This window comes from Lates calcarifer, linkage group LG2, assembly GCF_001640805.2.
Source record: "Lates calcarifer isolate ASB-BC8 linkage group LG2, TLL_Latcal_v3, whole genome shotgun sequence".
Classification (NCBI taxonomy): domain Eukaryota; kingdom Metazoa; phylum Chordata; class Actinopteri; family Centropomidae; genus Lates; species Lates calcarifer.
In genome coordinates this window covers 204,756-220,681 of record NC_066834.1, presented here as the reverse complement: position 1 = coordinate 220,681, position 15,926 = coordinate 204,756, and the positions used below count along the sequence as shown (strand labels likewise).

At 42.6% G+C, this 15,926-nt stretch overlaps 1 protein-coding gene across 2 annotated transcripts; it reads right to left on the bottom strand.

Annotated features, from left to right (window-relative positions):
* Window positions 1–1,056: 1,056 nt before the first annotated feature.
* Window positions 1,057–15,926, bottom strand: mtmr10 (myotubularin related protein 10). 2 transcript variants are annotated; one of them, XM_018683221.2, is made up of 16 exons: window positions 15,144–15,926; window positions 13,722–13,782; window positions 10,941–11,077; window positions 10,377–10,449; window positions 9,686–9,828; window positions 7,170–7,263; window positions 6,930–7,077; window positions 6,239–6,326; window positions 6,019–6,107; window positions 5,772–5,902; window positions 5,614–5,683; window positions 5,439–5,509; window positions 5,120–5,292; window positions 4,869–5,039; window positions 4,354–4,536; window positions 1,057–3,777 (listed from the first exon to the last, which is right to left on the bottom strand). In XM_018683221.2, exons 1-16 carry the CDS (start codon window positions 15,198–15,200, stop codon window positions 3,163–3,165), a joined length of 2,304 nt encoding a protein of 767 aa, XP_018538737.1. In that variant the 5' UTR covers window positions 15,201–15,926; the 3' UTR covers window positions 1,057–3,162. The 2 variants fall into 2 exon arrangements, with proteins under 2 accessions (XP_018538737.1, XP_018538738.1); XM_018683222.2 differs by having other exon boundaries at window positions 1,057–3,774; window positions 15,144–15,924.

The window sequence follows — 15,926 nt, the reverse complement described above, 5'->3', positions numbered from 1 at the left end:
CACCGAGAAGTCAAAGTATTTTCAGAAACCTTCCACTTATTACAGTGAGTGGAGATGAATTGATCTAGAAAGGTATCCAGGTGAAACCCAGCATGTCAGGTGTGTAGTCTGCACCTTAAAGACTAACCTGTTGTAACATTATCAGTTATTTGATGCAGTAAATGACCTGTTTCACTGCTACAACATAAACTAGATGCCTGTTTGTGAGTGGTGCTCATTCTTAACAAATGTACACATAATAACTCTGGGTTATTCACAGCTCAGGATGGTTCCGAGCAGACCTGCAGCAGGTTAGTTTATACCTGTCTTATCAGGTGAACACCTTTAAACTCTGGATCAGGGCGCTGCAGTGTGCTGAGTGATGGAAATCCAGAGGGTGTGGTGATTACTTATTATCTTCTATGTGACACTTCCAGTCCATGTAGTGTTCCCATCAGTCCAGAGCTGTTGTACTCACCCTCTGCTCCATCAGCTGTTCTGTGCCTGCACAGGCTTCATTTACTGCAGTGTTACAGGGATTAAAGTGAGAAAACCCTACATCCTGCACATATAAAAACCTTTGATATTAGAGTTTAAAAGAGCAATTCAACTGTTTCATTTTATATTTCCTCTCCAATTTCTTAAGTCTCCATTTAATCAGCTATAATCTAAATAAATCTGATTAAATATGTATATCAACGTCATAAAGTCAGAGTATTTCCAGGACTGTGGCAGTCACATCTACCGTTTGTGTGGATGTACAAACCCTCTCATCAGTTTCAGGTAAACTCAGACAGTAGGTGTGTGTAAATACAGCCATGAAGGTTTTCAGCTCAAAGATATAAATGTGTTTGTTTGGTTTTAAAGGTGCAGACGTTCAGAGGAAATGAAGTGATCCGTGTCAGAGTGAGTGTGTGAACAGAGCTTCAGGTGTGGAGGCTGATTGAGAGCTGCAGTAATAAACTGTTCAGTCTTCAGTGATCCGTCTCTTCTCACAGTGAGAGCAGGAACGTCCTCTGTGTCAGGATGTGCTGTTTCCATGAGGCTGATCCCAGTGAAATAAAAACCAGACCACAGTTTGATTTGAAAAATAATGTAATGACTGGTTACTGGTACACATGTGAGCCTTGTTTTCAGTCAGGAAAACCGCTTCAGTGCAGTACCTCTGCATTTCAACTTGATCTGCAGAACTGATACAAATCAACCGTTTTAGAAAACTAAAATAAGTCAATGACAGATTTTTTTAGAATATAGTTACAAAAATGGTCAATCTTCCCAAAAAAGGCACAGGGGATGTACAGCAGCATCCCTCTCAGAGAACATTTGCATAACTGAATAAATACATCTGCTGCTAATCAATATCAAACTGAGCCTGAGTGGAGGCACGGTCATCATACAATCACAGCAGAGTGCAACATTAGTGGAAAAACACAGCATATAAATATCTCTCCATAAAATATAAAGACTAAATCAAGGATAAAAGCTATTTAGTACCATTAATCAAAAATATTAATTGGAAGATTTCAAGCCTATACAGTATTTATAGTATTTGCCAAAATTATATTCAAAATCCACATTAAAACAAACTATCCTATATATTGAGTAAAATGTGCAATTAATAGCATTTAAAGAGAACAGGTTTGCACTCACATTATACACATCTGCACTAAAAAACACCTGAACTAGTTATTGCCAAAGAATCATGAGTTTATCACTGGAAATCTAAAGATCTGCTGCGTAACAGGAGGACAAATACTGAATCTGTCCAGTGGTCATTTACTCAGTCACACTGAGCTCTGATGATGAACACTGTTGTTCTGTGAAGACGTTAAGATATCACATAGTGCTCGTTCCTGATCAGTTACTACAGGGGCTGTGGACGACTGATCCATGTCCCCACATGTGAGTCAAACCAGTCCCCAGTTCAGCTGCAAGTCCCAGAGGACTAACCTCACTGTCCCTGCAAGGGATGGAGGAACAGCAACTTCACTCCTCTGTCTTTTAAAGCCACATACAGTATATTTAACAGTGTATACAGTTGATGCTGTCTCCAGTAAAACAGACTGTAGTGACTCTTCCTGCTCTGTTAGTTATAGTTCTGACCCTCCACATGATTTAATGCTGAAACAGAGTCACTCATCAATCCACTTCAGTCCATCCTGAACCAGGGACTGGTCTGAGTCAGAGCTGTTTGTCTCTTTACTCACTCAGCTCCTGTTAGTCTGAACAGCTCCTACTCTGCCTTACCAGAAGGCCTCTGCTAAAGTTCAATCCAAACCCCTTCAATAGAGAAAAAAGGAAAATATCTACCACAGATTGAATCCTCACAGCTCCACCTCCCCCTCAGTATCACCTACAGTATGATACTAAACATAAAGGCCCTTATCTCTGCTGGAAATACACTACATCTACAAAGACCCTGAAATCACACTATTTGCTACTTACAGCGAAACCCCAACACAACCAGTAAAATACGGGCACCTGCAGCAAACAGCATTAACTCTGTGCAAAAAAAAAGAAGAAAAAAGAAGAGAAGAAAGAATAGCTCCTTTACATTCAACCGATCCAGATCCTCTTTGTTTTTACCACATAGTAGAAAACTTGTTAGCAGTGTTATTTTCTGTTCCTCTTTCTGTCAAGGTAAAACATTACATCTTTAATTGAATTTCCTGGAAGGCACAAACAAATGGAAATCAGTGTTCAGTGAAATGCATCATTGCTGCTGCAGTAAAACACCAGAGCCCTCCAACTTCAGGTATCATTGTTCCATTACAGAAGAGAAGTCTTTGTGTCCAGTGAGGATTCACAGAACAACTGAACTGATGAACTGACTTAAACAGCTGTTTGAACTATTGCAGTGAATCACAGGTAAATCTGGGAGAGGGAGTTCTTAGCCTCGTCTATTAAAATCTGGAAAAGCTCAGCAGGAGAAGAGCTGCTGATAAAGCTGATGATGTTTCACAGTGGGAGGACGCCTCACAGTAACAACTCACTGGACAGTAAGGAGTTCCTCAGCTGTAATGGATGATAATGATTTTAATGCAGCAACAACAGTGCAAATTCTAGCTTATAAACAATTAAAAATCAGAAGTTAAATTTCTCTGTCTCATTGTCCTTCTTCTTGTTTTAGAAAGAGGTAATAGAAAATAAGATGATTAGTTGTTAAACAGACCTGCACTAAGCTTACACAGTGTCATTAGCCAGAGTCTCTGTCGAGAGCCAGATCCTCGCCCCGTTCAGAAACTTGCTAATGGGAGTCCCGTGGATACTGCGGCGGCACAGATTTCCCATCGGGGTGAAAGGAAAGGAGGACGTGAGGAAGTCTGGAGGTGTGGGGGGGTCATTCGGGGAACTGGCCTTAAAGTACATCCTCCTCTGGTCTGACAGGGGCCCACCCGGGCTGGGGAGCGGCATGCTGCCCGGACTGGGTCCCTTATACTGCCTGAGCTGACTCTGCAGTATATCGATCTCATCGACCAGTTGGGAGAGCTTGTGGTAGGCGGTGACGGGGCCTCCTTTGGGGATGCAGGCTTCAGGGACCCAGCGGAGGAAGAAGAGCCTCCAGAGAGCCACGTGTGAGGGGATGAGCAGGGGGATCAAGAGGCCCTGCTGGTCCGCAGGTCGGGAGAACCAGTCCCTGAAGAAGCGCTCTGACGGGCTTTCGTCTTTGACCGGAGAGAAGTCGGGCTTCAGCTCCGACACCAGAGAGCCCCGTCGGGGCAGCGTCTCGTCTGCACCCTTCACTCCGTTACGCATGGAGGCCGATGTTCCTCGCAGGGTGGAGCTATAGTTTTTCTGCTGGAGGAGGACGCAGCGTTAGATTATTCTGACTATGAACAGCTTTTCTATCAGAACCTCATGACCCTATCAACTTCAGCTTCAGCAGAGACAATGATTTATTCTCTGTGTGATTATTCCTCATCTGTGTGTGTTCTCTGAAATCGCTGAAGACACCAAAACAGCTGCTCATAAAGTCTGAGCAGCAGAAAACAAACCTGATGACTGGACGGATTTCTCATGTTAAACATTTACTCCATCAGAAACTCAGCGCCACAGTTCCCTAAGGTACGACCAGATAAAAAATATCTACACATCATCTTTTGACCTTGAAAAGCAAAACATACAAAGGAAAGCACAAACTCTTACTGTGAAAACATAAGTGTGTGCACAGGAAACACTGGCTACATACACGTCTACTCAGGAACTGAACTGAGTTTCAAAAAAAGCCGAGAGATGTGAGACCATAAAGAGGAGTCGTCAGTAAACCATACGACTGAGGTTTAAAGTGTTGGTGGTAAAAAGAAGACGGCATACAGATTTCACAATGTGCCGTTACTGCTCCAATAAACCTGGAAAGCTCAGCGTGTTACATACCTTTGTGCGTTTGAAGGTTTTCACTTCCCCGTTCTGAACACAGGCAGCTCCTTTGCCTATGTACATGGGGTTGTTAAAGAGGGTTTGGTCTTTGGTGGAGAACTGCTGAGACCAGTCCCAGACAGGAGGGAAGTACACGACCTGGTCCTCTCCTGGAGGGATGGCTTTATTCTTGGCAAAGTCCTGCAGAGTAAACATAACATTATTTCCCCTCTCTACATGTCTGAATATAGCAGGCAAACAAAAAACCAGAACAGCCATAATTAGCTTGCGTCAGGTCACTGGTTACTGTCCTGACCACAGGCTTCATGTTTCTCTATCTGTGTGTGTTAGGCTGACAATTATCTGACAGAAAATTACAGTCTGATACCACAAAAACATGTTGCTTTGTTACTCTAGGATTATAATGTATTTTCCTCTTACTCTTCACTCACACTGAGACACACAGACATTCTCATGGATTTAATAAACAGGAAATGTTGCTCTCATTTAACTGAATTAAAAGTATCTGTCACCATTAAGTGCTGAGCACGCTGTTTGGGAGAGTTGAAGAGGAAAGTACTGAAGAGAGGGATCCACATGCTGTCGCTCAGCACTGTCAGATACGTCTCTGTGAACTCAAACGCTGCTGGGTACTGGTTCATCATCTGCCACACACAGTCCAGGAACAGGATGAACAGTGGAGACTGAAAGAACAGAGAAGAATGAGTGTCTCAGGAAATCATCAGGTCAGCTCCTCCACCACTGGATTCAGTTCAACATGTACCTCCTCTTTGTAATTCTTCTTTAAGTGGTTGCATCGGTCCAGGAAGCGATGGCCAGCCTTCACCCACTCCTTCTGCACCAAACTCTGGAAGCCGATGAGGCTGCGATAGTGAGGGTCCAACATGAGCTGCACCAGGGAGGACACCACACAGTTCAGGTCTCGGTCTTCTTCCTCTGTACAAAGGAGAAACACTCAGAGCTTAAACAAACCTGTTCTGTCACACTGAAAACAAGTAAACGACTCTCATTGGACCATAGGATTTTTAGATGATTTTTAGACTGATTTTCACAGAGAGGTGCTGACGACGAATGAGTTTTACCTTGTAGAATGACTGAAGCATTCTTTCCATCCAGGTGATACACGATCTCAGCTGAGTGTTTCAGAAAGGCCCTTGAGGAGAAAACAAACATGCTCTGAATGAGCCTGTAGTAGCTGGCTGACAGTGGTAGTTTACTCAGAGCTAACCCTAACCCAGTGGGAGGTTGTTCACATACCTGACGTGCTCCAGCCATCGAGTGTTTTCAATGGATGAGAGCCACCTCTCCTCAGACTCCTCAAAAGGATCTGCACAGAAACAGTCAAACCAGGTCATGAACTCACCTCCACGTTCTTACAGTGGTTTTTCTTCAGTTAGATGCTGCGGTGAACTCACCTATGACACAGATCTGCCTCACTTTAACAAAGGCACTCTGGATGTCCTGGATGTTGGGCAGACACTTGTCCAGATCAGACCTGAACACATCACTTCGCTGTGGGTGGCTCTTTGTGATGGCAGTGAAAACCCTGAAAACACAACACACATAACATTTATCTTCAGAAACACAAATATATGTTTTTATTCAGATCAAATCATGGTGAGAGAGGGAAAAACCACAAGGTCTGAGAGAGGTTTACTTTACCTCTGCTCAATCTTCTTCTGCTGTAATGGATCACTGATGCTGGCCATGCGGACCAGAGCGCTCCCACCGGGGTGATTCCAGCACCACAGCTACAACGAAGAGCGCAAATAAGAGGTCTGATTATTCAGAGTGGACACCATGATCGCAAATGAGTGGTCTTTAAATTTGCTAACACATGTAATAATAAATAAGTGAAACGTATCAGAGCGTAGATACTCACAGGGATGCGGTTACCAGTGAAGAATGATGAGTACAGCTTCAGATCCTGATCTGCCAGAGAGACTGGGACCACGATCTGCTCTGGAAGACTGAGAGGAGAGAGAGACACAGGAGGCAAACACAGGACGCCAGGATTAAAACAACGTGAGGAGATAACACCTAAGAACTAATTTTGATAAGAATAAGCTGTGTTGATGCCAACATAAATAATTGGTCCCGATGTTGCTGAAACCTTGGCTGATGGACTGTAAATGACTTAATCTGCTGAGTGTCTGTAGCAGTGAAGTTTTCCTGACGTATTGATTCAGTCACATGTGATGTGTACAGTTTGCTGTAAGCTACCATTATGTAGTTTTGTGTGTTTTGTCCAATCCCATGTGAAACACAGTACAATCCTCACTCTGAAACCCACCATGATGTCACCGCTGAGCTCAGATGAATAGCTCGTATTGTCTAAAACAGACCTCCAGGTTACACTCAGACATTCACAACATGTTTTTCTTCACAAGTCACTCATGAAATACGCAAAAAGGCGCACAGTGTAAATATAGTGTCTCGCCAAAAAATACCAAGTATGAATAACGGGTGAAATTTAGAGTGTCCATGACAACGGAGGCCGACTGCAGGAGCTGCAGACATGCTTCGCCTACAACGCCCATCGTAAACTGCCTACAACAGAAAGAACTGAACACCTCGGTGAGATGTCGTAGTTCTCGTTGATGGAGCACACCCTCCACTCTGAGGCACCCGTCCTCTTGATCTCCCGATCCCAGTCAGAGGAGCGGTCAAAGATCGGGGTCTGTAATCCTCCTCGGGGAGTGGAGCCGTTGACTCGTCCCTCTGAAAACACAGAAACACTGAGATTATTAAACATGGACCATTACATTTGGAAAATCAAAGATAAACAGTCTTTGTTGCAGCTACAGGAGTACCTTTGGATTCATGGTATCGTCGACCTTGATACTCAAAGCCAAAGAGCAGGTGAAGATCTGCTGGATGGGAATAGTGGGCGATAGCGAGGCAAACCTGGGATAAAGAGAAGAAATGTGCTTTTACAGGACAATAAAACAAACAGTGATCTAAATGGTCTCCATCATAGGGTTCAGTCAGAGTGTAAAAATGAACTCTGATGTTCCTGAACCATTCACAGTGAAACTTGGGAAAGTCAGTGTTTGACAGAGGGTTTGCAGCACTGAATCTCTCTGTGGCCCCGCTACAGTCACACAAAGCAGCCCATTCAGTAGTAAAACTGTGAATAACACCAGAGGACACAGAGAGAGCCTCTGAGTGTGTGTGTGTGTGTGTGTGTGTGTGTGTGTGTATGTGCAGACAAGGCTGCTCCCAACTCTGTAATTTCCTATGGCAAAATAAGCTATTACAGGCTGGCTTAATTCCATATGTCACAAAGAAAAAAAAGACCTGAGCCCTGTTTTAGGTTCACACTGTAATTACATCCTTGGTGTCCATAAATAAACTCACACACATTTCTGTTCCAGTGCTCTATACATCAGCCATGTTCTGCTGTTCGCAGCAGAGGACACAGAGGAAAGCTGTGCACCTCTGATTCAAATGAATGTGTGAACACAGACTGGGAGCAGTGAGTCTACCATGCAGTAATGTAGCTGTAGGAATGAGCTGTGCAGCTCCTCACCCTCCAAAACCTACACAGAAATTACTCCCAGATGACCTGAAAGAAGATCAGACATGCAACTGTGTGCAGTCACACTCATGGACAGTAAAGAGACAGCTCCACATACAGCTGGAATGAACAGGAACAAGCTAGAAATCAGGTTTGTCTGTAACAGGGGGATGTACATGTATTTAAAAAAGAAAACCTGTAGCAGCATAATATTGGTTAAAAACAACCAGACTAAATGTAAACAGAGTTCTCCCCTGCTCTGGTCATTCCTCCATCACTGCACACTACTGCATCTGAGCCCAGACTACATCACCACAGATTACATCATCAGACTACATCACCACAGATTACATCATCAGATTACATCATCAGACTACATCACCACAGATTACATCATCAGACTACATCATCAGACTACATAGACTATATCACCACAGACTACATCCAGTCTGGATCACATTACTGAAGTAAATATACCTGATCTATCATATTGACATTTAATGAGAAAAAACAGAATCAGAATGTGTGTAGACAGTAGCTAACTCGCTGGTAAATCAGATATAAGCGAGCTAACACAGCGTTTCTATGTTTTATTCAACATTCATGTCGTTTTTTATTAAACAAAAGAATCAATTTAAGTTCTACTCAAATAAATCAGAGTCAACTTTAACAATCTGCTTTAGTTTGCAAAGTGTCTGATTCTGACAAAACTAAATGTTTATATAAATTACCATACATTTCTAATTCAATATTTCCAAAATTCCCCATCTTAACTTCCCATGGAAAGTTTCTGGAAAGTTTCCAGCCCTGTGCAGCTCTTGTAGTGAGGCTGCACAGATATTAACACAACATCAGCACTGACAGAAGGTGAAAAGGTGACAGTTTCCTGCTTCACTGTTCTGTCTCTGTCAATATTCTCCTAAATTAACTAAAAGAGTCTGAAAGTCTTGGTGAGTTTCTACACAACCCACTAATGTAAAGGATACATCAGAGGTGAACAGCTCAGATTTCTGTGCATTAAAGATGCCTTTACCTGATTTTTATGGCTGAATCTACATATCTGATCATTTCTTGTAATGTGAGAAACAGTCTCCTGAACGCACCACCAGTAAACCACTGTAAACTCATCTGATCACAGTGGCCTACTTGGACTGAACTGAGCTCCGATCTGAAGAATGAAACATCTGTCCCTGGGATCTCTCTGAGCAGGAGATGAGTCAGAGTCACGCTGACAGTTGCTCCTACGATCAGGATCACTCTCAGTTTCCTCTGCCTTCAACAGCATTGTTCTCTGTCTCTTATTCATTGTTTGGCTGACGACCACAGTGAAACGCTGTTAGAGATTAGTCATTTCTGTTCAGGTGGAGGGTGAGAGAGTAACACATTAAAATCTGATGATATAAATATCCTTGTCACTGAGGAAGTGGTCATAGCTCTGTGTGTATGTAGTGAGCTCACACAGTCAGGAAAGGAAAACTTTGGTCAGCAACAGTGAAACTGGCAGAGACGAGTGGTTAATTCTGATCAGTCATTAAGACAAACAGAGAGTTAATACTGACACTTCATGAGCTGAAGTCACTGTGTGAAGGATTTCATGTGTTTAAAACCATATGAAGCGTCAGATCTGTGGGGTAAGTGAGGAGGCAGCATTCAGTTTCTGATCCTACCACAGGGGGGTGCTAAAGTCAGAGGTCAGATCATTTACACACAGCAGCTTTAATATCCTTGGCCATTAATTCAGAGTTTCCCCACAGTTGGTGGTAGACTTTCACCCCCAGACTGAGACTGAAGAGTCTCTGAACCACTCACCTTCTTGGCACTCTCAGGTCCGGCCTCGTCAAAGCAGAAGCGTATGATGCGCAGGTCTTTGCAGTACAGGATGAGCTCAGTGGGGTTAAACTTCAGCTTCTGGTTTGAACCTAACACTTTCTTCTTCCCCTTTGTGTCATTCACTGAGAGGAACAAACCCAAAATATGAAAACTTAAAACAGTGCAGGAGCCAGCACAATCTCTTAAAGCTTCTCCTTCAGACACAGCAGGTATTAATGTCAGTAACACAGTAACCTGCTCAGTTATAACAGGTCACAAAACAAAGCCTCATCAGTGGAACATAACCTTGCTCTGGGCAGTTGCCCTTGCACTGTCAGCGATCGACAGCGATGAGATATATAAACAGGGCTAATCCCAGCCAGGCTGCACGACCACTAAACACTGACTTAACTGTGACACCAGCGGTTATCAGACCAGGAGGGAACAACAAACACGACCCAGGCAGTCAAAGATTGATGAGGAGAGAGACTGATCTAACTTTAACTCTGCCTGTGGATCACTCTGGGTTAGCATGTTAGAGCTGACTGATTATTTAATCAAGAGAAAACCTGACTGTGAGAGATTAAACATCTGATAAAGACGAGGTAACTAGATTTCTACATGAGCGTCAGTAAACCTGTGAAATATTTAGTTTCATATTTAACACTCCAGATGCTGGTACCAGATGTACCTGTTACGACTTGTTCCAGGCAGGTCAGGGGGATGTCGTGTGCTCCGAGCAGCAGGTGGGACAACTGGGACTTCTGTGGAAACAATAAAACAAGAACATCTGACTTTCTACTACATCCAGAACTTACTACGCCTCAGATGAAGTTAATTCCCTCAGACTGAGCAGTGATCAGGTTCCATTTTGTTATCATGAAAACAATCTGCAGCATAGCTGGAAATGACGTGTGTTCTCTCACTTCTTGTGCGATATCACTGACAATGTGGTGCAGGAAAGTACACAAGTTTTCCTTCCTCTTTGCCAGATGAACTGTACATGCAAACAGGCCTGTGGAAATACAAATATCCAAGCTATTCGGCCAAAAGCTGGTGGCACTGGTGGGTCAGTATAAACCTAAAATTTTACTCATCTGATGAAACTTGAACACTGTTAGGAGGAAGTTTAAGTTTGGTTTTCACTCTTATGGTATCATAATGACAGGGCATAAAAACCAGCTGCACAGTAGATCTGACCAGGAGAGGCCAAATATTCAAACACAACACAGTTCAACTGCTCCATATTTATTACCTGTTTAGGTGGAGCATCCTGAGGGATGAAGGAGACCTTAAAGTTGGTGCATATCAACTTCCCCCAAAGGTCATCCTGGCTGCTTTCAGCGCTGATGCATTTCCTCACAAAGTTCACCTCATTAACTACGATCTCCCCTGGTGACAAACAAACAAGAAAAAAGGATGTGAGTGTAGAGCCCACAGACAAACTCTCACAGCTCAAGGAAGCATAAAGAAAATGGAGATTAGAAACAGAGCTCCTTTATGTGAAATATCTGCATCAGAATATACTATAATTGAAATGATGTATAATTACTCTTTAATGATAAACATATAATAAAGATGTGTCTCATTTACAAACATACTGAACATCCAGGTTTTACTTCATGGATTTGGACATTACATTATTATTATCAGAGTAGTGATGGCATTTCTACATGTCTATGCATTCAGAATAAATCTTAGATAATTATCATTTTCCTCTTCCCTGTTGTTACTTTAAGGTATGTCAGAGTTACAGTCTGCAGAGCAATACAAAAAAACAAATCATTTCTAGACACGAGTGTAGCTGTAAACAGTCGCCTGATATGACCTTTTATTAGAATTAGGACTCTGCCAAGTCTTCACATGCTTTATATTGACATAAAAAAACAAGTTTAACTAGTCTGACAGAGATGTGATCTGCTGCATATGCACTCCTGTGATTGTTTTACTAACACTTTGTTTTAGTAAGCAGGAAGGTAAATGTTTCTGAAGCTTCTTTAATAATGTTGATTAATCTGACCATGCTAACAGAAAACCATGTCACAGATAAATGTGCAGACTCTGTTTACCATCATTTTCTTCATCAATGTTCATGAAACCCAGCAGGAAGCTGAGGTTGCTTACACATATCACATCTTGAAATCTTTTCTGATGGGTAGCAGGGTTGTGAAAGGCTGTGTTGCAAAGCCAACAGCTAAATGATTTAAAAAGCTGAAGCTACATTACTCAAGGCAGAGAGGAGGGGGACTGTGCCACAAGCAGGTCACATTATCGATCTCAGCTTTTCATATACTGTTCTCTTTTCTGAGTCACATGACCCTCGCCCCTAAACACAATCACAAAACGATTCATGCTCAGATAAACCTGAGGCTATAAGACGTTTCCCCGGGGACTGTTAACAGACGAGATCTGGGGCAGCAGGGTGGAGTCCTACAGACCGTCACTCCACTGCCTCTGAGCAGCCGATCTACAGTGAGTTAACAACAAGGAAACTGATCACAGATCTGTGGAACCTCGTCCATCCAGCTCTGTGATCAGGACGGTGACGGAGCAGTAAACACAGCTGGGGAGACAATGGAGAGCCTGCTTTTCCAGCTGTTTAGCAGGGAGTCAGTTCAGATTCTCCTGTCGACTGTGGCTTTAATAAAACACATTTCACTTCAGTGAAGGTTTGAGAATGAAACTTGTTTTTAAAGAAACTGGCTTCACCTTAAAAAGAGGACATGTCTGCATAGTAACAGCAAACAACACATAACATAACACCATGAAGAGGGCGTGTCAAGCCTCTCCCATGAGTCAACTACTCAGACTTCAAATCACTAAAATGAAGGCTTTCCTGCTGCTCCACTTAATTAACCAGCTGCTCATCATGATGAATTATGCATTACTGGAATAAGCAACTCTTAAACATATTTTAAATCAATTTCTATAAACAGAGCTTTAAAGCAGTGGTTTCCTGTAGCCCACGGCTGACAGAGGCAGAGGAACTGATCTGCTCTCAACATACAAATATCATCGACAGGGTGATGTTTCTAAATCCTCAGGACAAGGTGAGAAAACCACAAAGAAAACAACAGAAACCTGAAAAATGATGTTCCACATTTATCAACTGCTGGTGCTCCTGGTGTTTTTAATGAATCATTTAAAAGTAAAAGTGATTCCCATAGATGAATTCCTTAAAGCACATTTAACTTTTTGAATTTGTTAAACTGAAACAGTGACAGAAAGTACAATCTGCTCCCTGAATTTCTGTGAGAGGTACAATTCAACAGCACAAGTAAAGTTCCTACAGAAACTGTGAGGGAAACAACAAGTAGTAGAGCCAGAGAGAGTGAAGAGCGAGGAAACACACTCAGGACCTGGGGCAAATTTCTATAAAAAGGGAAGTTTCTCATAAATGTCAACAACATTTTAGAGCCTCCTCTCGCGTCTTCTTTTTCTTCTGTGGCCACTGATGTTTTTCAGATTCTTATCTTGACAACAAAGACGATTTTGACGCTTTCTAAAATTCAAGGCAATAATGAATGTCAACATCAAACCATCAGAACCATCCACATTAGATCTGGGAAGTCTGGAGTTTGCTGTGGTTGGAGCGGACATGTTTGCCTGAGCTGAGAGGCTTGTTAGACCAGTCTGATTAAACTCTTTTTTCCTATTAAAGAATAGGATTACTTATTATCCGAGTCCACAACGTGAGCTCCGTCCACACTCACACAGCAGTCTAAGGAAATACAACACTGACTCACTGTAACATACCCACCAACACATAAATCTGATAATCAGGCTTCACTGTGACTTTCATTCTGACTTCACTGAAAACAGATCGATGAAGATGTTTGGAAGCAGAGCCTCTGTAGTTATGTAGTAAATGACAGAACACAGGCCTTTCTGCCCGAGACGTCTGGTACCATCTGACTTCATGTGAAGGTAAACACAGCCTATTGTCTGGTTATTAACACACTGTCTAAATAAAATGACAATAACAAGGGTTCTTGTTATTACCTTTTATCTTAGTGCCAACTATTCTTAAACTTACCTGGAAGTAACTTAGGCTCCAACTTTTTGATAGGTGGTTCAATAGTTTTCTTCACATCAGTCTGAGGAAGAAGCACAGGCCACATCAGAGTTAGTTAAACAGCAGCTGGTTAATGAATTATAGTCATAATAACATCTCATCACCCCTCAAAAGTCTCAGTGCTTTGTAAACAAAACATAGAACAAATTCACACCTCAGATTCAGCGGTGGTCATCATAAAACCACGCTGATCATCCCGACAGCTGTTATGATTTGTTCTGGTGAATCATGTTGCAGAGCAATAACTCACTTTACATAAGGAGAGGGAACCACAAATACACAGCAGTCAGCTGATGCTATTAATACATCATCCACACATAATGCTAACACTCACATTTACAGTGACAGTCATGTGTTTTTCACTGTTGGCTCACTGATGTCCAGTGAATGAATGATTAAAGAAAGTGCTGAGTGTCAGCTTGAAGACTGTGTGAGGTGGAAACACAGGAGCATCAGATGTAGATGTAAGTATCTTCAAATTTAAGTGGAACAACAGCACTTTAACCTCACATTAACTGTTTTATTTAAATTTACTGTCCACAGCCAAAAAAACAATGCCCAAACATTAAGACTGCACTGAACGTAAAAAAACAAAATGAAAGGTCAAAATTTATTTTCTCTCTGTAAAGTGTTAGAGCTTCCCAGGATACGACAACACATAAAAAGCCATAACTTCATCAAAGACTGGCTCTGTCATGTCTTACAGTTCACTCCTGCTCTGATTGGTCACCAGATGGTAAACTGATCGTAAAACCTCCTGAAGTAAATTTGTGACACTGGAATATTAATAAATAACTCTGACCTGACCTCAGCACCAACACCAGAGTATTCCCAGGGTTAGGGTTTTAGTCAATATGATGCTGATTTTAACTAGAACACACTGAATATCAATGTGACCTAAATACTGAACACCTCCCCACATTAGTGTTGACCTTCTCCTTACAAACACTGGTTTTGTTTGGGTTGCTCCAATCAGGGGTCTGAAAGTAAACCCTGTCTGCAGCAGTGCATACACCTGCAGGCAAAACAAAACCAAACCCATAGAGGATGACAAATTATAGCTGAGTAATTATTCTCATCTCTCAAATTTCACATACAGGTTTCAGTTCTGTAATTTTTTATAGGAGCAGGAAGAAAAACTTCGCTGCTTGTTGCCACCCTGTGACAGTGTGTGAATACAGCTTAGCCTACGTGCTTCTGCATTTTCTAGCGGCGGTGTTCGGTTTCATTCTCTACATACTGAAGTCTTCTTATAATCCTGGCCACTTCTCAAATATTATCTGTCCTTCCTTCCGCTGCAGCCCAGTCAGTCCCGACAACCTCAGCCTAAAATTAATGCAAGAACTGAAACACTTCTGTTATCAGTCACAGGTAAACACATACCTGCACAGGTGGAAGATAACACTTGAAGGTTGGTTTCATGGGCTTGCCAGAGAACATTGTTTATATCCGCCCTCTGCCTCTGGTGTTCCTGAACGGGCGGCTGCTGCCAGTGGAAAAAAACACACAAACCGAGAGGAAACCTCGGAGAAAAGTTCAGGTCAGCCTTTAGCTGAGAGAATCCGAGCCGTCCGTGTGTGAAATATTCATGGAGACAGGCTGGACGACCGACGGCGCTCCTCCATGTCCACAGGCGGTGAAGTAGCAGAGGAGGTTAGCTGGCTGAAAAAGTTGACAGAAGTTACCGTTGAGACGTCGGCGTTAGCTTCGTTAGCTTAGCTAGCCTAAAGTACTACATGAAGTTTATAAACGCCGCTCCCGCGCACAGATACAACGGTTAAAATAATGTCGAGTCCGTCCGCTGTGTGTCTACATCTTCTTTCCACCTGTTGCTGTGTTAGTTTCCCTCAGTGACTTCCTCAAAGTCCAACTAATTCAGCCAAACGCAGTACCTGATGCTGTGAAGGACTTAACGGCCATGTTTATAAGGAGCCGAGGTCCCGCCCTGCTTCCGGTTTTATTTCTGGACCCAGACTTTCTTTAATCCACTTTCTGAACGGCCGAACTGGGACCCGGAGGACCTCAGCTCGTATTCTGTCCTAAACGGATATCCACTACTGTACGGGATGGTTCATACTAATCCCGGTGTCATTTCAAAGATGAAACGCTTGTTTTGTTGGCGTTTATCAAGTACACCACCCATGGACTACAACTCCCATGAGACCT